A 23347-nucleotide genomic window follows, 5' to 3' on the forward strand; every position below is an offset into this window, starting at 1 on the left:
TACACTACACAGGGGTCAGATGGCTGAGCGGTTAGTGAGTCGGGCTATTAATCAGAAGGTTGTTGGTTCGATTCCCCGCCGTGCCAAATTATATTGTGTTCTTGGGCAAGGCTCTTCACCCTACTTGCCTCGGGGCGAATGTCCCTGTACCTACTGTAAGTCGCTCTGGATAAGAGCGTCTGCTAAATGACTAAATGTAAATGTACACTTGCCTCGTGACCATTGTTTATCTGAAGGTACCGAAAGTATTCATAGTCGCAGAGGCCACATTCATTCTTTCAGGATGACATTCAACGCATGAGAACAAAGCATACTGGACATGTATCCGATGTGACTATAGAAGAACATGTATTTCACCACACTCGATACTTGGTCCCTAAACTTAGACAATAATTGTCTATGCTTCTCACCATCACAAACAACCTGGCAGACTTCCTAAAACAGCATAAATAGGACTTGAAGTGGATGATAAGATAAAAAGCTAAACCAAATAAACACTCCCAAAAAGCTACATCCTTGAACCCTAGATAGTCACAATCCTGTATTCAAGCATGATGAGAAAGAATCTTTGGAAGAAGAGGATAGATGGGGGAGGGGTGGAGGGGTGTTATTCTGTAGGAGGGCTCTTTGGCTGTACTCCAACATTCAGTCCAAAGATCTTCTTCTTGCCTTGAGCCATGGCTTTGTCAGCTGACATGTCCCCGTGGCTGTTGTAGCGGTCGCTGAAGTACGCAAAAATGTTGACGACCAGGAACAGGACCAGAAACAGTGACAGGGTAATCCATAGCAGACGGTTGCACCGGAATATCTTTGGACAAAGCCGATCAACCACGACCAGGACCTCCTCCACTTTACTGTAAAAACAGTTGAATAATGTCTCATGTTTTAATATTTTTCAAATACGGCAAGACCATTTCTAAATGTAAATATATACAGAAGATTTATATTCTACCTTCTACCCAGATATTTAGTCACCTTCTACTCTTTTGCTCCTTTCCGTCTTCCTCTTTCAGTTTTTCTGGCTCCTCCTCTTTGTCTTCCACTTCCTCTTCCTCCTCCTTCACTTCCTTGAGCTCTTTAGTTAGCTTCAGACCCTCTTGGTAACTGTGTCAGAACATGGTTTTACTTTACGTTCAGTAAAAGCAGGTGCATCTCATTGTGAAAGTGTCTGTGTAAACGGCAACCTGTTTGCATACCTGACAGCCTGACATGCTTTGCAGAGGAATTCAATTGAAAACATGGATCTCAATTCGCTCAATACTCAGAGTCAGACTGGACATTGAAGGTGTGCTGTGTGTGTCTGTGCATGCATGCATGCGTGTGTGTGCGAGTATGTGTGTTTATTGGAACACTTGTGTGTGTGTGTGTGTGTGTGCATGCAAGTGTGTGCGACGATGTGTGTTTGTTGGAACGAGTGTGTGTATGTGTGTGTGCGTGCACATGCGTTCCTTACCCTTTTTTGTAGAACTCCTCCTCCATCTTTGCCTTGATCTCAGCCCTGATCTCAGCCCTGATGTCGTCGAGGTTGACAGGGAGCTTGGCTGCAGCGGAGGGCTCTCCTTCCTGCTCCGGACCCATCTTTCCACTGCATTGTTTCACATAGGAAAAAACAGTCAGCCCTGGCTGTCTACAGGAGAACAGTCACTATACAGAGGAGGGAGGCTGGTCGTTAGGCTTTCCATCACAACACCCTGGCCTTGTCTTAATGGACAGACTGGAACACAGTTGAAAGGCGCCGTGCGTGTGTGCCACCCTCGCTGACGACCAAGCTTGCGTGAAAAAACCCAAAGTACAAAGGCGAGTATGTGTACACGGGGACTCTTAAACACCTCGCTGGGTCTTACCGAGCAGGCACTTTGCACGCTTGTTATTATTCCGGCTACAGCTTTTCTACTTCTTTCTCTTTCGACGTCATTCCACCTCCCTCTCTCCCTCCCTCCCTCTTTCTCACTCCCTCTCTCGCTTTTCTCTCTCGCTACGTCTCTCTCCCTCTCTCTCACCTCCCTCGCTCATCTGAGGCGCTGGCTTTAAGGTTAGCCTTTCAGCACGCTTCCCCAGCTCTCACCTTATTCCGAGGCCGGGGCGAAAGCTTGAGGTCTGCCTGGTTTCTGTCAGGCTCCTTAGCACAAATGTTTAGATTACATCTCAGAATAGCATATCAATCAGTTGCAGCTGCGGGGTTTTTATGGAATGCTAGCACCATTTATTTTGAGCCCGCATACAATTGCTAGCTGAGAAAACGTGGGGCTGTGCAGTGAAAAGGTCCCTGGTCCTGCTCTGTGATTAATCTGGGACTGTCCCCCCCCCCCAGCAAGCACATCCTGGAGGCAACAAATCCACCACCCGTCCTGATAGAGCAGCAGATACGCTCTGATAAGGCTGGGTGAACATTAGGGTCCATTGTTTCGCAGAGCGCTGACCTAACCTTGGAAGCCTGGAAGAACACACAATCAGATATACTGCTTGGGACTCTGCATGTCTGTCGTGTGCACGTTTCCAAGCCATGCTTCTAGAGGACATGGTGTCCAAGCACACAGAAACCCACCTCTCAGCCCGGGCTGGCTGTCCAAACTCTGGGGGAGCGCTGCTTTTCACAACGTTAGCCTCACACTGGAACAGAACGACAAACGTGAACACAATGAGAGTCAGTGAACATGGGCAGGGAGATACACTGAACTTAGTGTTGACATGGTTGAGACACAAGGCTAACACCTACGAGAACAGGAAGTCCAGAGCCAGGGTTGGCTCCGAAGCTATGTCCAGGACCAGAACCAAAACCAGGACCAGAACCAAAACCAGGACCAGGACCAAGGTTGGGTCCAGAAGCAGGGGTAGGGACTGGGCCGGCAATGACGGGAGTCTGACCAGGGATGTTTAGGAGGTTAAATTTAGGGACCACGGCTACACTGACCCTCCTCCTGGGCAAAGCCTAAAAAGGAGTGGTAGAGAGGGGGAGGAGGAGCGGAGGGGGCGAGAGGAAGAAGGGAGAGGTGGAAAATGTAAACAATTCCGATTTTATCACGTGAGAGGTATGAGATCTGTACATCTGAGATAGCACGCGCACGCGCACAAGCACACACGCACACACACTCACACAGATTCACTACAACTGTATACCTTACCTTCCCCAGGGTCAGAGACATGGATCTGGATGGGCGTGGAACTCCATCATCTAGACATTAAACACACAGGACAACACAGTCAGAGAGCTAGGATCAAACTGTAAACCAAGCTCCTTTTGGTCAGAAGGATAACCTTAAAGGCAACCAAAACAGAAGTCCCAACTATAAACATCAGTGCTGAGCCAGTGTCCCGATCCATTACCCCCAGTGTCTATAGACCCTCCATAGCAACGGCTGGAGTTCTGATTGGCCAGCTTCTTGAACTCCGTCAGCTCGGCGCGATCCTTCTCATAGGTCCTCTTCAGGTTCTCCACGTACTGCATCATCACCTCCGTGGCCTTGTTCATACGCTTCTCCTAGGAACACACAGCACAGCGTCAACGCTGCCCTGCTCCTGAACTTGTCTCTCTCCTCCAACTCATGAAGAATCAGGGAGCCACCTAGCAGTAATTGCTGAAGTGTAATAGCAGGGTTGTACTGGCCCAATGCTGCAGGCGTTGAATTGTCTTGTTATGAAGAAGGTATTTAGTTCTGGGGGAAATATTAATGTGAGTGTGCAGGGGCTGGGGAAAGCCTCATTACTGGTATAGTACAGCTGTGACAACGTCACCTCCTCAGTAAATATTATCTTCAACCATTCAGTGGGGGCTTAGCCATAACCATGGACATAGCCCGGAACATTTCTCTACGCATTCACTGAGTTTTCTTTGGCCAGAAGTATAACCGTAAGGGAAACCAAAACATTAGACAAAATCTTTGACAAATAACTTATCTGTCAGAAAACAAACATTCCAAAGGACACTTTCGAGGAGACAGGATTTTTTCTCACGATAAGGAAAACAGTGATGTTTCACATGCACTTTTCTGTTTGCTTTGGTCATTCAGGAGTTTCTTCTGGGTTCTGAGCCCACTGGGTTGTGTTACCTGTCGCACGGCCCCCACTATCTCCGCCCTGCTGGACAGTCGGGTGGCCAGGCGGTGCAGGACAGCTAAGGTCTCTATGAGGCGCTGGTACGAATCCCGCTGGTCAGAAGTCTGCCACTGGGGGGCGGTGATCTGCAACAACGCAAACAGCAAAATGGAACATTCTAGTCAACAAAAATGCAGTGTAATTGCATTTTCTTCTGATCTTCCCCCCACATAGACTCTTGGTGATCGATCCAGGTTTGGTAGTTGTGCACACAGCTAACAATGCTAGTCAGTCCGCTACCTCTGCTAGCATGACCTCTGACCTTGAGTGAGCCTTTGAACTCTTCCAGTTCCTTCTCTGTGTTTTCCTCCGTCAGGTTCCGCTCCCGTTCCGCCTGCTTCAGACGCGTCTCCAGGGTGTAGTTGTCGTTCCGGAATGCCAGCGACAGCTGAACAAACGCGTTCTGCAGAGAGGATGTGACTGTGTTGAACACGGGCTGAACGCTCATCAGGGACACATTAGAGCTGACTATTGAGGATGGAGGCCAACCATCACACTGCACACCAACACACAGCTGGGTTAGTGGGGTCAGGTCAATTCAAGTTCACCCCAGGAAAACGTTGACATATTTAGGGTGTGTGGAATAAGACTGAATGAACAAACAGCAGTGAGAGGGACCCTGATAATGTGCTTGCATGGGCCACTGCAAAAAAAGCAACACAGAAAACTGAGGGGATGCCCACCAACAACTTACTTTGAGTGTGGAATCTTCTAGCTACTGAGGCTGAGCTGAACCAAACTGTAATGTGCAATAACCCTGACAGCCAACCCCCCCCCCCCCCCCCCCCCCCCCCCCCCCCCCCCCCCCCACACACACACACACACACACACAGACAGACACACAAAGCTGTACTTGATCAAAGCAAATCTATGTTGGTGGAACAAAGTGTGGAATGCTGCACACAGAGAGCAGGAGGGCAGCGAGAGCCGAGTACAGAGAGAGATCAAATAGAGAGAGAACAGAGCAGAGAGAGTATAAAATGAGAGAGAGAGAGAGAGAGAGAGCAGGGATGAGAGAGCACAGAGAGAGTAGAAAGAGAGAGCAGAGCAGAGAGAGTAGAACATGAGAGAGAGAGAGAGAGAGAGAGAGAGCAGGGAAGAGAGCACAGAGAGAGAAGAGAGAGAGAGCAGAGCAGAGAGAGTAGAACATGAGAGAGAGAGAGAGAGAGCAGGGAGGAGGGAGCAAAGAGAGACAGTAGAAAGAGAGAGAGCAGAGAGAGTATAACATGAGAGAGAGAGAAAGAGAAAAAGTGGGAGAGAGAGAGCAGGGAGGAGGGAGCAGAGAGTAGAGCGAGAGAGAGAGAGAAGAGAGAGAGAGAGAAGAGAGAGAGAGAGAGAGAGAGAGAGAGCAAAGCAAGTAGAAAAAGAGAGAGAAAGCGGAGCAGTGGCCAGAGAGGACAGGAAAGCTTGGCCCTCTTGACTGTCGTCCTGCAGATGGATCCCCATGGGGACGCTGGGCGGGGCGACAGCCAGGGACCACACTCACACAGCCCCATGTTTGCACTCTCTCCATGGAGACGGGAAATCACACAGGCCCAAATTAGCCTTCATCAGAAGGAGATAGTACACGACTCCAAAGTCTACAGTATTTCACTTTGCATAACAACGTCAGGGCTGTTTAGCTTCTGTGATCTAGCTGTGTGCAATCGACCGTTTGGATACCTACCTCGACTTCTTTTTCTGTGAGGGGAGGTGCACTGGAATCCAAAGAAAACAGATGGCAGTGTTTGTCAGCGAGCAAAGGGGAACGCTGAATGAGAGGGCACGTCTTAGCTGCTGATTCAGATTCTAAAGGTATGGCATTGTCACGTACCAGCCTGGTAGACCTCTGTGAAGTTTGAGTTTCCTCAGCATCACATCTGAGATGTTGGGCATGGAATCGGACTTCTCCTTGGTCTCCTCTTCACAGGGGGAGCCTGGAGGGGGGAGGGGGGACAGGCCTGGGGGCAGAGAGGCAGACCACTCACCTTTACCAGGAACAGTTACAACGCCGGCTAACATCATTCTAATAGCCATTCAGCAGGGGAGATTCAACACAGCTTTGTTTCTCAGCATCTGATCTTACACACGTCATGTCTTCACAATTACACCCTCTGCTGGTCTAAATTCAGTACTGCATTTCTGGGACGAGCAAGTGTACGGAAAACAGGTTGACCAGCCAGTGCAACGCCAGACCAGGAGATGAACACACACACATAGCAGAACATGAACACAGGCAGACAAAACATTTCCCCTGTCATGTTTCCAGTCGCTCTCTGGGTCAGTTAGGGCACATTTCCTTTGACGTAGCCCATAGACTGGAAGCCTTGAACCTCTATACCCTGGTATATTTCCTACATAAGCTACACTGACTGCTGTACCTCTTTCCTGTTCAGCTGTTTCACTCAGGTCTGGCAGCTTGGAGCCCACACTTTGATTTCGTATCAGCTTATGTTCCTGTACACGGGATATAAACAAAAGAGGGCTTTAGAAACAATGAACTTGGCTTGCACATCTTTCATGCTCTGGTAGTTGATGGTCGTAAAAGACGAGAACACTACATTCCCTCTGGTATTTTGCCAACAAAAGGAGGCGAAACAAATGTCACGTAAACATTGGGACCAGAAAGCAAAAGGACGAGCAGCTCTCTGGCCCTGCCGGAAGACTGGCCTCCATCGTACCTCTCTCAGCTTGGACAGTTTCTGCACGTTGACGGGCTGGGCGGGGAAGTCCTTGTACCCCGAGGACTTGTGCGGGCCCTCCCGAGGTTTGTCCGTGAACGAGAAGGTCTCCTCGGCCTTGGGGGAGAAACTGGGCGCCCCGTTGCGGGCGTTGAGGGTCCCCACAGTGTCCCAGGACACGGCTCTCATGAGAGGGGGAAAGGCCCCGATGGTCTTGATCTCGGCCGTGCAGGGGGCCTGCTGGGTCGGGGGCCGGGGGACGGGCTTGGCCACGCCTGTGGCCGGGGTCTGGCTGGGGTTTCGGACCGGACCCTCCTCCGGCTTGTTAACCAGCACAGGAAGGGGGCTCTTCTTGGATACCCGGGGGTCACAGTTCTCCTTCTGGCCCCCACTGGGCTCCCTGGTGGGGGAGGGGCCGGCGTGGCGGGGGGTCAGGGTGCCGGAAGACACCTTCCGCTTCTCATTGGGCTTCCAGTCCACCAATCGCCTGGTGCCCTGGGAGTAGCACACCAGACAGAAGAATGAAGATTCTATTCCAGTGTTCAATCTACTACGTAAACATGGAATGTCTGATAACTGCAGCTGTGTTTGGGCCATTGAGTGAGAGGTGAGTGAGAGACGATGTTGTGCTGACCTCCTGCTCTGGTGATCCGGGGTCCACCTGCTCCCTCCCTAGAGGAATCTCCAGACGCTGGGAGAAACCATGACAACCACATTACCAACCACACCACTGCATTATCGTCAGGGAGAACAAACGCTGACACCGAGTACAGAGCAGACGGTAAGCCTTACCGGACTGACAGGCTGGCTGGCGTAGTTCACTTCTGCGGGTCCCACACCTGAAACAGAGACCAGAGGATCATGTAGGACGACAAGTCAATCCTCGGTTCCGCTGTTAACCACGTATGTCGAGGGGGCAGGAACAGGACGTACTGATTTGCGGGGCGGTGCTGATGGAACTGCTTCTAGATGCCACTGGCGATGAGGACGGCGTCGGGTTGGGAGAGAGACCTGCGGAGAGACCCAACCCTGTTGGCTTTACTCCAACATTTCAAAAAAAGATATGTGAAGTAGGAAACAAGGAATAGTGTGTTTGTTGGCGCTCCCTCTGCATCAATGGACTCACGTTAACAAAGCCTGAAAGAATGACGTGGAATTGGGAATGAAGTTGGTTCCCTAAGTTACCGTGGCCCGTGTTTACTCTGGAATTTGCTGGCAAGCGTCCAGCCGCAGATGTTTGAGGACATGAGCACGTACGTGATGATGCTTTGTGCAGATTAGAGGAGAGTAATCCAGTCTTCGCAAAATAAACAAGTTCACTTAATAGACTTGTTTTTGGTTGTGCTCTGATATCCTGGTTTACGTTCCACCATTAAATATAGGTTTGTACCTGGACTACCTGCAGGGTGTGTATGTGTGGTGTGAGAGTCTGGGTGGAGTATGTGTGGTGCGTGTGTGTGTGTGTGTGTGTGAGTCCTGTGTGCGTGTGTCTCACCGGTGGGGGATTCTGTGAGGCTGCAGGTGGACCTGCGTCCGCGGCGTGTCAGGAAGCGGTCGCTGACCTTCCTGGCCTCCTCCAGCAGCTCCAGGTTCTTCTGACGCTCCTCCTCAGACAGCTGCAGCTCTGGGAGCTGGTCCTTCACCAGGTCTAGCACCTGTCCTGAGCTGTCTGAGACACACCCACACACACATTTACATTTGGTCATTTAGCAGACGCTCTTATGCAGAGCGACTTACAGTAAGTACAGGGACATTCCCCTGAGGCAAGTAGGGTGAAGTGTCTTGCCCAAGGACACAACGTCATTTGGCACGGCCGGGAATTGAACTAACAACCTTCTGATTAATAGCCCGACTCCCTAACCACTCAGCCATCTGACCCCCCCACACACACATACATACATACATACCTACAAATACACACACACAAACACACAGAAACACACACACATGCACAGACACACGCATGAATACACACACACACACAGTTGCACATGAATATACACATGACTCATACATGCAAACACATCCTCAATCCAGAAAGGTCACCTTAACCCTAACTCTCCCATAAACAGTATCAAAACACAAGCAAAGACAAATGGCTCCAACCTATAGCCCTCTCTGTGATCTCAGCTGAGATCAAGCCAGCATCAACAGTAATCAAGGCTTCGTCTCAACCTGTGCTGTTCTAAGCTGACCTCTCCCCCCTCTGTCTACCCACCAATCACCAAACTTAGACCAGGATCCCAAATTTGCATCAGCCAACCGTGGACTCTTGTTTTAGATCAAGGGATGATTATACTTCTACAGCACACATACCGTGACTTACAGTAAAATCATGCAAATATCCATCCGTTTGTATGGACAGCCTGGGCCACTCACCTACTGTGGTGATGGGGGAGGGACAGTTTCTGGAGAGGCGGGATCTGGGACTGTGTGGTCTGAGAGAGAGAGAGAGAGGGAGAGAGACAGGGAGAGAGATATTGAGAGACATAGAGTGAGAAAGAGAGAGAGAGGGAAGGACAATGATAGAGAGAGAGAAAGAGAAAGAGAGAGAGAGCGGGGGAGAGAGAAAGAGAGAGAGACAAAAAGAGAGAGAGAGAGAGAGAGAGAGAGAGAGAGAGAGAGAGAGAGAGAGGGAGACTTTATAAAGTGTTCTGAGAGCTCCGTCTATATTTACATTCTACCACAACACTGGAGATGGATGGATTTCCTTTTCTAGAAATATCAAGATGCTGCGATGGACAAAGTGGCTCGTTTTTCAGCTGGCAGATTGCTCTAAACCCCAGTCGCAGACGTGAATAATCCCCCACTCCGGATCAAAGAACCACAGTACCTTGCCTGTTCCAGGGGCCGGCCCTCTTGTTGGACTCCAGTGGCCTGTTTTGGGAAGACGATGGTGGGGGCAGTCATGACCTGCCCTCTGCTCTCTGGTGTGTACTGCAGAGAGGAACAAGACAGAAGTCTGGAGATGTTCAAAACTCTCACAAACCGAAATATTTTCGCAGCAATGACTCAAATGGTGGAATGTTGATTTAACTCATTTAAAGTTGAAAAGCACAGGAAAGACTCATCAGCGCAGCGATATCAGAGTAAACATGTCACCCAATTGCTTGTGTCACAGCAAAGGGATGCGAAACGTTCCCATTGGCTGCCCTTTGACCTCAACGCTTAAGTACACAGCTCCATGACATGCCCGTGTTTGCATTGCCCGCATGCCGCAGATATGTTCGCTAGCTTGGCGGATTGATGTTTTCTCAAGGCTTTCATGTGAATATCAGTGTAGGGACAGGCCAAACATGGACGTCTTTTCCTCACTAAACCTTTGTGCTCTTCAGCAGGCCAGGGCTTCTATAGATGTGGTGGAATCCAGGGAAAGAAGAAAAAGGAAAAAAGAACACCCACGTCAGGGCATTACTGTTTCAAAGCACTTTTGAGGGAAACCGAAATAAACTTGCTGCTGTGTTTGATGGGTGAGATGGGGGCTGGGTATTCCAGCGAGGCACTTAGCTCTGGGGGTTAACAGGTGGTCTAAAGCCAGTTTGGAGAGGCTGTTGAAACTAGCCGTGCTCTTAGCCTATCAGCATAGCGTCAACATCTCCGACCCCGAACATCAGATCATGTCGTCCTCTGGGACTAAACATCCTCAACATCCTGAACTCTGGATCTTAACCTCAACCCAGCAGGGAGAGCTGGGCCGAAGCAACTTCACCTGAGTCATGTGACCGATCTGCAGGACTGGAGCTCATTGATCAGCCATAGTTACCCAAATCAAGTACATTTCCAACAGGAAAAGCCAGACCTGAGCTCAATCTTTTGTCAGTTCCACAGTGTCCTGATTCTTTCCTCAGAGGAATGCATGTACATAAACAGATGGGTCAGATATGAGTCCTAATTAAATCTTAAATCAGGAGGGGGAGATGCTGTAACCGTCTGTCCAGAATTGCTGAAAGGCCTGGGTATTGTTTAATAAAGCAGGATTGTTTTATTTGGTTGGCATATGCTCCCAGATTAGATTACGGCGTTAGCTGCATTCCTCTTAAGAGGGTTTATCTGCTCTGTGTTTATGACTGGAGAGGAGGAAGGTGTGCTCTCAGGAGGAAGGCTACTCTGCTAAAGCACTCATCCATTCTCCTACTTGATGGCTGCAAACCTTAAATCCAAATTTAGCCAGCGTTTAGAGAGCTCCACACTCTAACTTCATGACAGTTTGACTACCATAATACAGCACAATATTATTCTCTAGAAGACATACTGGAGTAGAATTTCAGAACATTATAAACCTTCCATGTTATCTGGAACAACAGCAACTCAATGACTTTATACTAGTAATAACAACTCTACTGTTGGTCATAAGTCAACTAATCACATAAATAATTAAACCTTAAATGACAAGTGCCCTTTAGAGCAGAGCACAGATCTCTGGGGATCTTGAACATTCTGTCCTGGCCATCAGAGATGTTTCAATTAGGTCATCAAGGTCAAATGCTGGTAATAAAAATAACTTAATGTAGCGATCTGGATGAGGGAGGAGAGAACAGCATGCCCCGGGATTGATTACATATTTTAGCTGCAGTGAAAATAGCTTTGTTCAAAGTGAACAATAACATTGGGCAAGCCACCTTTTTTGGACAACAGCCTGAAGTGGTCTATTTTGGAAGTTCTCTCAGTCTTTCATCAGGAACCCAAAGCTGTGATACACCCTCACCCCTAACCCTACACACACTCGGCATGCGAAAGCTTTTTCAACCCTTAAACATCCTCGTCGCCAAGACTCACCATGTGTCAAAAGCCTACCCAACGCGCAGTGCTGACGAGGAAGCCGGAGGAAGGCGTCAGACCTTCCACAGGCAGTGTGCTGCGTACTCACCGTGCTGGGGGAGCTGGAGGAGCTGTCCTGCTCCTCAGGGGAGTCCTCCTCCTCCTCAGGGAGGGTGGGCATGGCAGGGAGCAGGGGGGGCCGCGAGCGGGTGTGGGGGAAGACGAAGGGGATCTCAGGGGGGCTGGAGGGCACAGGGGCCTCCTGGCTGCTTGGGTTGGCGTTTGCCGCTGCAGGACACTGCGACGATAGCTGGTCCTCGGCTTCCTGGTGGCCGAACAGGTTATGTGAGCGTTGTGCGTGTCAACGTGCAGCGCATGCACTCACACACACAGTCTGAGGAAACCACGTAGAAATCAACTTCCTCAAACCGGGATACAGTGTGCTGGTTGTCATTTGCATATGTAAGGCTGGGCATGTGTCAGATTTCAGTTTCTTTGTGCTGTTGATTTTCACATAGCTCCATCATGTCTCACAGTAGCCAGGGAAAGCAATACAAACCTCCATGTCTTCACAGTCTTAAACACAGACATTTACAGACATGACTGGCCCAGTAAAAATTACAACCATTCAACCAAACCAATGAAGTCATCAGGACTACAGCCTTGCACACGTGAATTAAAAACCAATGTATTCACAGTAGTGGTCACTGCCAGTGATTGCATGTGACAAGGCGAATCCACATTGCACTCTTCCAGACCAAGTTTCTGTCTTTGTCCAGCCTATCATGTATCCAAAAAGAACACCACATCTAGATGTTGATGTTCCCCTCACCACGTTAAACCTGTCCTTAAAGAAAAAAAAACGTCCCTTCCCGCCCTTCCTCTCTAGAGCTGTGAATAAACAAATGTGACCTTTCCTCTGATACGGGGGGGGGGGGGGGGGGGGGGGGGGAGCGGGATTCCCAGAGGGGAGGGGAGCATTCTTCCGGCTATTAAAGACAGACTGACATCAATCTCAGACCCCAGATGTAAGACGAAAGGATATCCCTAGCCGGCATCTGGAGAACCTAAACATTATTGGAGATGGCTGTGAAAGCAAAATGACACAACTAGAAAGAATTTGCGCACTATAGCCTAGTGTAGGATACAAGAATGCAGTGGAATACCTATCTAAACCTGCATGTATTCAAAACAAGATGCTTCAGTTAGCAAAGTTGGATTCAATCACCATATTGTCCCAAATAGACAAATATGTAACATTAAGCGTTCCATCCGTGTTTCTTTCTAGAAAACATTTAAAAAAAAAACATTCTTTATATCTCAGGTCTGTAATTAATTTAATGGGAAAATGTCCTACAAGATCCCCAGCACTGCCAGAAATAACCGTATCAGCCATGCCATCAGTCAGGGCTCTGGTAGGGGTGACAGGGGTCACATTCTCCCTGGAGACCAGCCTCCCTCACTGGGCCAGATTGTCTGCCAGGGCCCCTTAGCTCCAGGGCTCTGGTACTCCTTGTCCTCCCAACATTGTACAGCAGTCTCATCATCTACAACCATGCCCTCTCTAGTACGGGGGCTGGGGGCTGCCTGGTACACCCTAGCACCCTGGTTGGCAGGGATATGAAACAGGAAACTTTGCCAAAGCATCAGCAGTTTGTGTTTAAGACTTTTGCTAACTCACCTCAGAAGATGCACAGCTGGATGGCTCTGGAGTGTTGCTCCTCCTACAATAGTCTGGATCAAAGGTCTGGTCCCTCCCACTTTCTACTTGGCTTGCTAATTGGTCCTTCCCACTGGGGTCTGCTTCTGCTAACGGACTCCTCCCACAGTCATCGGGTGAAGATGATTCGCCACGCTCGCAATCCACCGCCTCTGATTGGCTGTAGTCACTGCCAGTCAGATGAGACCCACAAACAAACAGTCTTTTGCCCATATCCAACACCCTGACACAGAAAGGATAGCCTGGGTATCAGCTGACATAGTTGAGAGGCCTCCCCTCCAGCTCCCTCCTCCTCGCTCGTCACACTCCTAGCTCAGTCGTGACAGGTGGCCCCTCCCTCCCAGCTCAACACTGACAAGTGGCCCCTCCCTCCCAGCTCAGTCGTGACAGGTGGCCCCTCCCTCCCACCTCAGTCGTGACAGGTGGCCCCTCCCTCCCAGCTTAGCCCTGACAGGTGGCCCCTCCCTCCCACCTCAGTCGTGACAGGTGGCCCCTCCCTCCCAGCTCAGTCGTGACAGGTGGCCCCTCCCTCCCAGTCTTGATGCTATCGTCTGTTTCCGCTTCCTCCCAGACCAACAAGACCAAAAGTACCCCTGTATATTCAGTGGGACCTGGCGCGTGACAATGTAAACACCCACCTCTCTGTTCTGTCTCACCTTCTCCAGGCTCCACTGTCTGCTGGGCCTGTCGTCTAAACACACGCAATCCCCTTCCAGTAACAAAGAGAGGCCGAACATAAACACTTACCCTGCTACATTCTCCTCGGTGGAACTGGGGCAAACGGGTTGAGGGTCTGTTTCCGGTGGGATGGGAAGAGGTGATGCGCACGTGGGCTTGAGGCTGAACTGTGGCTGTGTCACTACCGAGGGGGAGGTCTCCTCTGGCACAGGGACGGAACCTAGCATACAACGTCACAGCGTCAACAGGTTCAGACAGAGAGGGAAGTCAAAGCGACAAACAAGTCAATACAATGATTTCGATGCGGTACGTGAGTGTGTGTGTGAGAAAGTTGAGAGCTACTAGTGAACGATGGGTCTACTGTGGTAGTGGAGGGGTACCTCGAGACGCTGACCCAGTCCCAACACCACTTCTGCAGCTGCCCGGTCCAAGGTCTGGGTCAGAACTCTGGCCTGGGCTAGATGACTTCTCACCAGGGCAGGGCGTCTCTGGTGCCTCACAGCTCCGAGTCTGACAGAGACAGAACCACATTTTGATCCACCGCTGTCTCATTCAACAGCAAGCTCCAGATGTGCCTTTATGAGGCCAGTTTGGTATAAACTATGCGGAATTAAACAAGCAGTGGACTTTAATTCAGACAGCAGATTTGATTCTGGGAACACATGCGCCCATCCGGCCCATCCATCACCTGGAGGGGATGAAGACTGTGTAACAGCTAGCTGTCTCTATGGACGCAAGACACAGTCAAAACAAAAATGCCACAAAAATAAAACTCTGCTATTCCCAGCATGTAACACTTTCACTAGTATTTCTGCTTCATTGCTATTGACTGCTATGTAAGGCCATGGTTTCCCGTTTTGGGCTAGAGGCAGGAGAACAATGCCAGTCTGATGACCAATAAACACAGACTCATCCCTGCCTTAATCTAATCACCGCTCTGTAATGGTCTTCACAGGACACAGAACACTGTGTCTGTCTCCCTACAGCGGCCAGCCCTACCGCACCACCAACGCAACTGTACCTGGTTTGTCTGGCTAACTTCCCATCATAAACAGAGCGTTTATGGGCGATGACAGTATCGGAGAAGTTCCGAAGTATTCCAAAGTTCATCTCTGAGAGGGAGCACTAAGGTTAAGCTCACCACCGAAGGTTGTTTCTCTCATGCCTCTCCCTCAACCATTCCTGTGCGAGTTGACACCTACACAGCTCGCCTGTACATCAGTACCACTCCGAGGATGGTGGGCGGGTGATATTTCAAGCACCATTCTGGATAAAACGAGTTGTCACAGCTGCAGTCATGGAAAGATTCTGCCACGGTGACAATGTGTGATTTAACAGCTAGCTGCCGTGATGGGGGCTAAGCGCACACATGCACGCAGACAGGAGCTGCGCAGAGCCCTCCGGCATAACGAGCAGATGAATATTGCAGTGTAATTGAATCCCGCTGATTATTTCCTGTTGGCTGTGCGGAGCAGTGTGGGGTCAGGGCTGGGAGTGCAGTACCGTGGTACAGAACAGTATGGGACACGCACTCCTCCAGGGCACACTGGCATTCTCCCTCCTTCTGCTTCCTGACTCGTTCTTTTTGGGACTCCCCCCCCCCCCCCTCTCTTCCAGCCTGTCTGTGCACAACAGGGGTTTGATTCTCCAGAGAACACAGTTGGAGAAGAGCGAGAGAGCCCTCTCTCAGCCAGGTCCCTGGAGGTCCCAGTGTTACCCCGCGGCGCAGGCCTCGGGCTCACGTCCTCATGAGAAAGGGAGCAGAACTCTAACCCCACGTCCCCCCGCCCCTCTGTCCCCCGTCCCCCCCCTCTGTCCCCCCCCTCTGCCCCCCCCCCTCTGTCCCGGCCTGTTACGTAAGCCTGCTCCCTCTTGCCAGATTTGTTTAAAATGTGGTTGTGTGAAGAGCAGAGAGTGCGTGGCCAACAGAGGAAGTGGTGGTCAGAACGCCACCGTGCCAGAGAACAGGATATGGAGGTAGTGTGAGAAAGACGACAGGAGATGCAGAGAACCAAATAAAGACATCATCAGTTCTTTTAACGCGTACAAATAGCCAGTCACGGGGGCTAATACGGTAGATAACATTATTGGCCGACGTTAAAACAAAGTGGGCCAAAGTTACAAACAAAGACAGTCAAGACAACTTCTTTCAGGCAATAACAAAAAAGTGCTTTTTGCATGAGGCATCTCCCTCACAATCATAACCATTTCAAACCCATGACCGACACTGCACATGCTTGACAGTGCTGTCAACTCATTGCTCTCAACTCATCCATTACCACAACAGAACACCACCAAATCCCTTAAACTGATACCCGGCCTGGGATTCAGAAACTGCAACAAAGTCCATCACCTGTCTATGCACTAGACCAAGGATATCACAAGGATCAGTACCTGGGGGTTGCAGGAGAGATTCTCGCTCCTCCGGTCAGCTCGTTCTCATAAACCACCAGGCAGAGCCGGCTTCCCACAGTCAAGCTGTCACTCGCTGACTTTTTCACAGAAAACCCAGCTATCCCCGGCCGTCTCTTTCCCTCTGCTTTCCTCTCCGTTCACTTGTCTTTTTTTCCAGCACCAGCCTCTCTTTCACTTCTGGGAGCTTTGACCATTTAAGGAGAAGGCTCTGTGTGCCTCTTTGGGCTGCCGCCGCTGCTGCTGCTGTGTGTGTGTCTGTGTGTGTGTGTGTGCATGCGTGCGTGAGTTCTCTCGGGCTGCAGCTTCACTGAGCCCTGACTGATCACATCACTAAGCTGCAACTGCAGGAGCTTGGTGTTGTTTTTACTTAGCTTCGTTTGACTCATTCAGCGTGTGTGTGTGTGTGTGTGTGTCTGCGTGCGTGTGTGTGTGTGTTTGTGCCTATGTAACCACAACCCTCCTCCATGTACACAAGGTTTGGCATGTAAACAGTGTAGCAGGTGAACGCTAGACCTCGGAAGGGAAGTAGCGGATGGCTCCTAAGAGCCTTCTACTACCATCTCAGACATGAACACTCTCTCTCTCTCTTTCTCTCTCGCTCCGTCCCTACGCAAAAGATTGTACGTCCTTTACATACAGAGCCATACTTTGAGAATATACTGCATGTCACAAGTGTTCCCTCTTGTGTGTGTAGATTAGTGAGAATCGGGGATAGCCTTACGCTCCTGTTCTGATGTGGTTTGGACGAAAAAGGGCTGACATTTCACTGAGACAGATTGAAAAGAAAATAATTTGACTTCAAGTTGGGTGTTTGAAGCCAAGAGAGGATTAGAGAAAATGAAAGAAATATGTCTTTATAAGAAGTGCCAGATATTCTTATCTTACTCAACTCATTTTGATCAAAAGAAAGCCCTGAGTCTTCGAGTTACAAGGCAATCACAGTGAGCGTTAGCCCACATAATGGAATTATAAACTGAATAGAATAGATCACTTTCAATTTGCCTTAATTCATCTGCCAACGAGACAATATAAATAAAATCAATACCCTTGCACAGAAATATACTTTAGAAGACCAAAGGTTTCTTACCTGGCTGGTGTCCCGGCTATCTTCCGCTTTTCCGCAAACACCACCTGTTAGATCCAGGCCACACAGTCAGATGAGTTCATTTCCATCTTACAGGTATGTCATGCAAATGAGATGGAGCTCTTCAAATTCACTGAAACACAGTTTTCCTCTCAAGATGACGCACTGAGTGAGCTGGTTGTGGGATTGGACGACCAAACAGGGTTTTCAGGAAGCCCAGTACCTCGCCCCCTACCTCCATATCTAGGGGCAACAATAACCTGGCAACCAGTTACATGAGGTGCTTCATCCACAGTCTGAAAGCCTTTGGCCAATGACCGGGCGATTGTCTGGCTTCCTTTGATCCTCTTATAAAGGGAACTGTACGTTGTCATTGCAACAAACAGAAGACAAATTGCACTAGCTTAGGGATGCTATGTGTACTCTGGATTCAAAAGTGCTATTGCCCTTAATATTTAATTACAACAGGAAATACAATGACCAAAGTATTTATAATTCATGGTGGTGTCAGATACAGCTTGTGACAAAATGAAACCACTTTGAGCAGTTAAACTGACTACTCGATAGACACTTCAGACCCGCAAACACATTTTAGAGGTCACTTAATTGCCGTGCAATATTGATGTCAAAATGTCTCACCAGGTAGACTGCACACCACAGGGACAAAGTCCTTAATGATGCTGCCTGGGTTCGATTTCATGTGTGTCTAAAATGCTTTCATGTCTACCTTGAACTGTCTCTATCCAATCAAGCACGAAAAATACCAACAATATATCTTTTTTTAAGAAGAATGTCGCCAATGAAGCCTCTTAGGCTGTGTGAAGCCTGAATAGTCAATACCTGATGGCGTCAGGCCTTTAGAAAGATAGGATACAGGGCAACCCTTTACACAAGGTTAAATCAACTACCATGTCACTACACAGTAATATCTATAGCAGCAACATTGCACGGAATGTTACATAGGAATTGCTATAGTACATTGAATGGTAGTAAGTGTTAGTGGTGTAGGTTATTACAAAAGTCTAAGAAGGTACATTAGGTGGTGTAAGCTATAAGTGTTTGTCGTAAAGGGGCAGTTGATGGTTGTGTTATCACAACAAGACCAATGTTAACATCCACTTACCCCTGGACAGCCCACCTCCCCCATACCAAGTTTCACCTGTGTAATACCTTGAACCTCTACAATGTTGTTTGTTACTTTAATTATTGCTTTGCAGTTACATGGTGGTTAAGGTTATAATATAGAGTGTTGTCGGACACTGCGATAGCATCATTGCATGTGTACTCTAATAAATAGAAACCAGTGAATGAATCAGTTCAAATAGCTTTTTCCCCAAAATGAACATGCCTGAGCCAAACCTTCATTCTATTCAAAGCTTTAGTTGTTTAACATCCAAAGTAAAGTGCTTTCATTGTATTAAAAGATGGGGATATAAAATAGCTTTTAGGACTTTATGAGAAAACAATGAAAGGGTTATCCAATAGAATTGGATGTTGTGGCCTCTTGTCAATCAACCAGAGCAATAAACAAACAAGCTACTGTCATACCACGTGGAATACTGCCATATCTCCTTACACAGCCTACATTTGCAAGGCATATTAAGTATATCTTAATTTCCATGTGGTGAGAGAATGCCATTCATCCTTGTGGATCTATTCCAACCTCTGACTGGGGTTTTCAATAGATGTTTAATGTCAAGATGAGACCTAGTGCTGGAACCGTCTGCTGCTCATCGCAGGAGGATAACAACTTCTACCAACAACCTTGCAGGGTGGATGAGGCTACCCTGCACACAGCTCTGGACATCACAGTGCATTCCGTTATATGGAACTATAGACTATTTCAAAGCCAAGGAAATGTGATTATGATAAGGAAACTGCTAGATGCAAAATGGACATTTAGCCAACAATGTGAAATACAGAAGGTTGCACTCGATTCAACAGGGTGACCGTTTCCCTCCCTCAAACCAGGTGAATGTTTTACTTTTACAACAAAGGGAAGAGAAAAATGCAACCCCATAAATGACGTATCGGTCGCCTAATTTGGCTAACAAATATGAGATGGCTCCGCCCAGAGATGGGGTGATGTGTACTATGCTACTGCACCGTACGGATTTTACTGCTCAATGTAAAACAGCAGAGACGGACCCGTGGGCGGGCCCGTAGGCAACACCAACCACACCACAAGTCCCAGTATCAGACTTTATAGCCTTTCTCCACATCCCCATGACCAGGCACAAATAAACAGCACGAGCGCTGGCTTTGCCAAGACGGCCTCCAACTGGGCCTCGTGTGAACTAAACACAACCAGTCTTTCCCCTGACCTGGACTGGTGAGTGTAAACCACAAGCCTGTGTGTTTGTTTACGTCACGTTGTTTGTACGGAGGGGAGAGCTACTGTCAGCGCTCCCCGTAAGCCAGGAAGATGGCTCCTGCGAGATAAAGGGCATCATACATGGACCAGCGGGAGAGAAAGCCATTCGAGTCCGTCTGTGCCTCCTGCACCAGCTGTTCTGGAGATACCAGCTGTTCTAGATAGATGTACATGAGCTGTGTCTATTTTCAAACCGCCCCTCCGGGACTAGCCTCTCACAAAAGAGGAAGTGGCTTATTAGTTTAATTCCACTCGCTCTTTTTCTTGTGACGGCAAGCGTACAGGACATGCAGTGCTGGTTCAGAGCTTACCATGTTGCTGTGGAGGTGTGGGTGGAGAGGGATTCCTGCCTGCAGCCTTAGTCTGTGGGGAACATCCAGTACCAGCTGACCCCAGATCAGGTGTTCCTCTGAGACATGGAGCCTAGGGCAGTGGCAGGGAAGGACCCAGGGAGAGAGGGGAAGGACCCAAATATGGCAACACATAATTCAGAAAGAGATCGTATAACATCAAGATTAGATCAACATTCAGACTGGTGTGATCATTTCTGCACCGCTTTCAAGTTTGACATTTGAATCAGAAGATTTATGTGCGTGCTGCATGTAGATGACGTCGTATTTAGATGAGTATGTCGATTCGCTGTCCTGTCGACTGGAGTGCATAACAGAATCATTGCTACTGTACCTCAGGTTGGTGGGTGACCCTGTCTTCCAGCACACTGAGCTGGAAGTCTGTGTCCACTGCCCTGGTCAAAGCCTCCTCCACTCTCTGGCTGATGTTGTCCATCCTCTCCTTCACCAGGCTGACCCTCTGCTGACCCTCTCTGACCAGTTCGGCCGTCTCCAGGGCTCCCCTCACCATGGCCTCCATCCTCCTCAGGCTCTCCAGAAGCTCCTCTGCCGTCACACGGTGGCCTTGCGCTTCTCTCTCCCGGGCGGCTGGGCTACCCAGCTCCTCCAGAGGGTCTGTAGTCACGCCTGCGTCCCTGCGCTCCTTCTCGACCGTCTCCCCAGCCCAGCCGGGTCCCTTCGTCTCCGTGTTGGTTTCCTGGTCTCGGAGTAGAACTCCCACCTGGTCTTGAGGAGGTTTGTGCCCCGTGACGCCCTCTCTGCTGGTTCTCAGCGTGTCCTCCAGGTGGCAGACCTGCTCTCTCATCTGCCTGATGGTGTGCTCGGCCTGCTGGAGCTTGGCCTGTGTCTCGGACAGGGCCTGGCTGGGCTGGACCTTGGTCTTAGCCCTGAGGGCCGTCCACCAGTTCACCACGTCTGCTTTCTTGGCTTCCGGAGCGTGGGTCTGGGTCTGGGTCTGGGTCTGGGTTTTGATTTGGGTCGTCCTCCACTGCCTCTGCTCCAACTCCAGCTCCTTCTCTCGGCCCCTCCGCTGCTCTGCCACCTTCTCCTGTCTCTCCTCCCACAGAGCCCTCTGCAGCTCCAGCTCGTGCAGCCTGAAACAACTGCCTGAACTTCATAAACAACTCACTGACACGCTGTTATAGTCACAGAGGTCCTAAAACTGCACTTATCTCTAACTGCCTGGACACAGAAGGCAGTAACTCTAGCTGATGGTATAACGCTGGTTCCTGTACTTGGAACATCTCTGGAGAATCTCAGAGAATCTCTTTTTTCTATCAACCGGAGTAGGGTTCTCAGTCCAGTGACTAATATGTATCTTATGAAATGAACTATGACTAATAAAGACAGTGAGATAACATACACATTAACAAGCTGCTGCTTGATGCTTGCCTGTTGCTGCTGGCTATATGGATGTGACCTCTCCAGTGGATCAACAGAATCCTACAAGAGGAGGAATAATCACACATTGGAAACAGATCCTGCAACACCCTACAAATACACGGTTTGTTTGTTTGTGTGTGTGTGTAAATAGCGCCCCCTATGGTGTGTGATCTCCTTACCCAATCAGGGTAGTTAGAGTGGAGCATGTGTGTGACCTCAGCAGACTTGATCCTGTGGATGATGTGCTGGAGGTCATCCCTCTGGGAGTTTGAGGACTGGCCCACATACACTGGACTACTGACATCTTCCAGGACCCCCAGCTGCAGGCGGAGATTGAAATGGAGAAAGATGTATTCACAGAGAAGACAATATATGTCTATGTATATACACTCCGTTGGCAGGTTGGTAAGTAGAGTAGCAGTATGAGTTGGACACACCAGACCTCCAGTGTTTACCTGCTGAATGTCCTGGATCTCTGCATGTAGAGAGTGATGGTTGGAGACGACCCCCCTCCTTCGTAGAAGGCCCTGCTGACCGCTGTAGTGCCCGTCAAACCTGTCAACGACAGTAAGGACACTAGACTGAAACACGAGAGAGCATTGCTATATTCCACGCTGATTATACGCTCAGTCATGTTCAATGTGTACCTCAACAGGACTTGCTGGGAATGTTCCTGCAGCCGCATCAGCTCAGACTGAAGTCCCTTCAAGAGAAGATTCATATGCAGTACTGTAATCACTACATGCAAACATGTGAGAAGCACGCACACATTATTCTTTTCATGTATTCATATCAATAACGTCATGGGAACAATCCCCAAAGGGAAAGATAATGGAAAAAGATACCTCAATGAGTTTGTGGTTTTCCAGATGTGAATTCTTCATTTTATCCATCAGAATGTCTTTCTAAACAACAACCCCAAAAGACAGATAATCATTTGTACCACTAATGTAAGATGTTTGAATTAGAATTATTATGTTTAGCACAGGTATGCTACACTAACCGTGGTGATTTCCCTGTCTCTTACGGCCAGTATTACAAGGGTTTCCTCCAGTTCAGTCTGAAAATGTTTGAGAAGTTTCCATTAATGGCCTCGTATATTTGAGGGACAAAGAGAAGGGTGTTTTTGCCAGATGCTCTTACCCTCATCTGTGAGTTAACCCTCCTGAGTTTGTTGACACAATCTTCAGAACATGTCCTTTCAAGGGCGAGCTTTTCATTCTACAGACACGGAAACCATTGCGTCATATATACAGTATTATGTTCGGAGGATGTAAAAACAACATGTACATTCGCTATTTACCTTTGAGACATAAACACTGATGATAAAAAAAATGCAATATGTTACTTGGCATTTGACACCTTTGGGCACACACATTACCTTTTCTTCAAGCATTTTTATGTGACTTTTCAAATATCCAGCTTCTTTGCTCTAAAAAACAGATAGGGAGAAGATGACATGTCAACTCATGCCTGCATCTCTTTGTAAGTGTCTCTCTATTGGGCCTGCTTCCCATCTGTTTGTGTACCAGTTTAGTGTAGCTGGTCTGGGCATGGGCAACTCTCTCCTGGGCATCTCTCAGAGCCCTCCTGGCCTCCTCCATGTCCTCAGTCAGGGACCGGGCCATTCCTGCTGCCCGCTGGGCACTGCACAAGCACATTGAATCACAATCACTGCTGTGCTCACAAACATGATCCTTATGGCTAATGCCAACATTGGCCCAAAAGAACGTGCTGCCTAGATTCCACATACAGTACAGTGCCACTCCACTTGGTCGTTGTTACCTGGCCAATTTGGCGCGTAGCTCAGTGATCTCCACGCTGAGCTGCAGG

The 23347-nt window shown here is 49.0% G+C and overlaps 2 protein-coding genes across 2 annotated transcripts; both read right to left on the minus strand.

Annotated features, from left to right (window-relative positions):
* Positions 1 to 124: 124 nt before the first annotated feature.
* mrvi1 (murine retrovirus integration site 1 homolog) lies at positions 125 to 21245 on the minus strand (the record flags this gene model as incomplete). Its single annotated transcript, XM_047042387.1, has 26 exons — positions 125 to 854; positions 976 to 1104; positions 1454 to 1585; positions 2546 to 2610; positions 2717 to 2929; positions 3123 to 3172; positions 3325 to 3478; positions 4047 to 4178; positions 4355 to 4495; positions 5759 to 5789; positions 5906 to 6032; positions 6453 to 6528; positions 6753 to 7247; positions 7387 to 7443; positions 7545 to 7591; positions 7686 to 7763; positions 8248 to 8421; positions 9132 to 9190; positions 9586 to 9689; positions 11620 to 11835; positions 13192 to 13399; positions 13978 to 14128; positions 14289 to 14418; positions 17411 to 17454; positions 20093 to 20204; positions 20466 to 21245. Coding segments are annotated over 26 exons (4152 nt in total), but the record flags the coding sequence as incomplete, so codon positions are not given.
* LOC124482057 lies at positions 21160 to 22235 on the minus strand. The gene is made up of 3 exons (XM_047042388.1): positions 22162 to 22235; positions 21694 to 22069; positions 21160 to 21574 (listed from the first exon to the last, which is right to left on the minus strand). Exons 1-3 carry the CDS (start codon positions 22233 to 22235, stop codon positions 21257 to 21259), a joined length of 768 nt encoding a protein of 255 aa, XP_046898344.1. The 3' UTR covers positions 21160 to 21256.
* Positions 22236 to 23347: the final 1112 nt, after the last annotated feature.

Source organism: Hypomesus transpacificus, chromosome 19 (genome assembly GCF_021917145.1).
Source record: "Hypomesus transpacificus isolate Combined female chromosome 19, fHypTra1, whole genome shotgun sequence".
Lineage (NCBI taxonomy): Eukaryota > Metazoa > Chordata > Actinopteri > Osmeriformes > Osmeridae > Hypomesus > Hypomesus transpacificus.

Excerpts from the sequence above, each read along its gene's own strand:
- LOC124482057 (XM_047042388.1), bottom strand. The coding sequence starts at position 22,235 with ATGAATCTTCTCTTGAAGGGACTTCAGTCTGAGCTGATGCGGCTGCAG. Across the intron at positions 22,070-22,161 it reads TCCCAGCAAGTCCTGTTGAG|GTTTGACGGGCACTACAGCG; the intron begins GTACACATTGAA and ends TGTCGTTGACAG. Across the intron at positions 21,575-21,693 it reads ACTCTAACTACCCTGATTGG|GATTCTGTTGATCCACTGGA; the intron begins GTAAGGAGATCA and ends CTCCTCTTGTAG.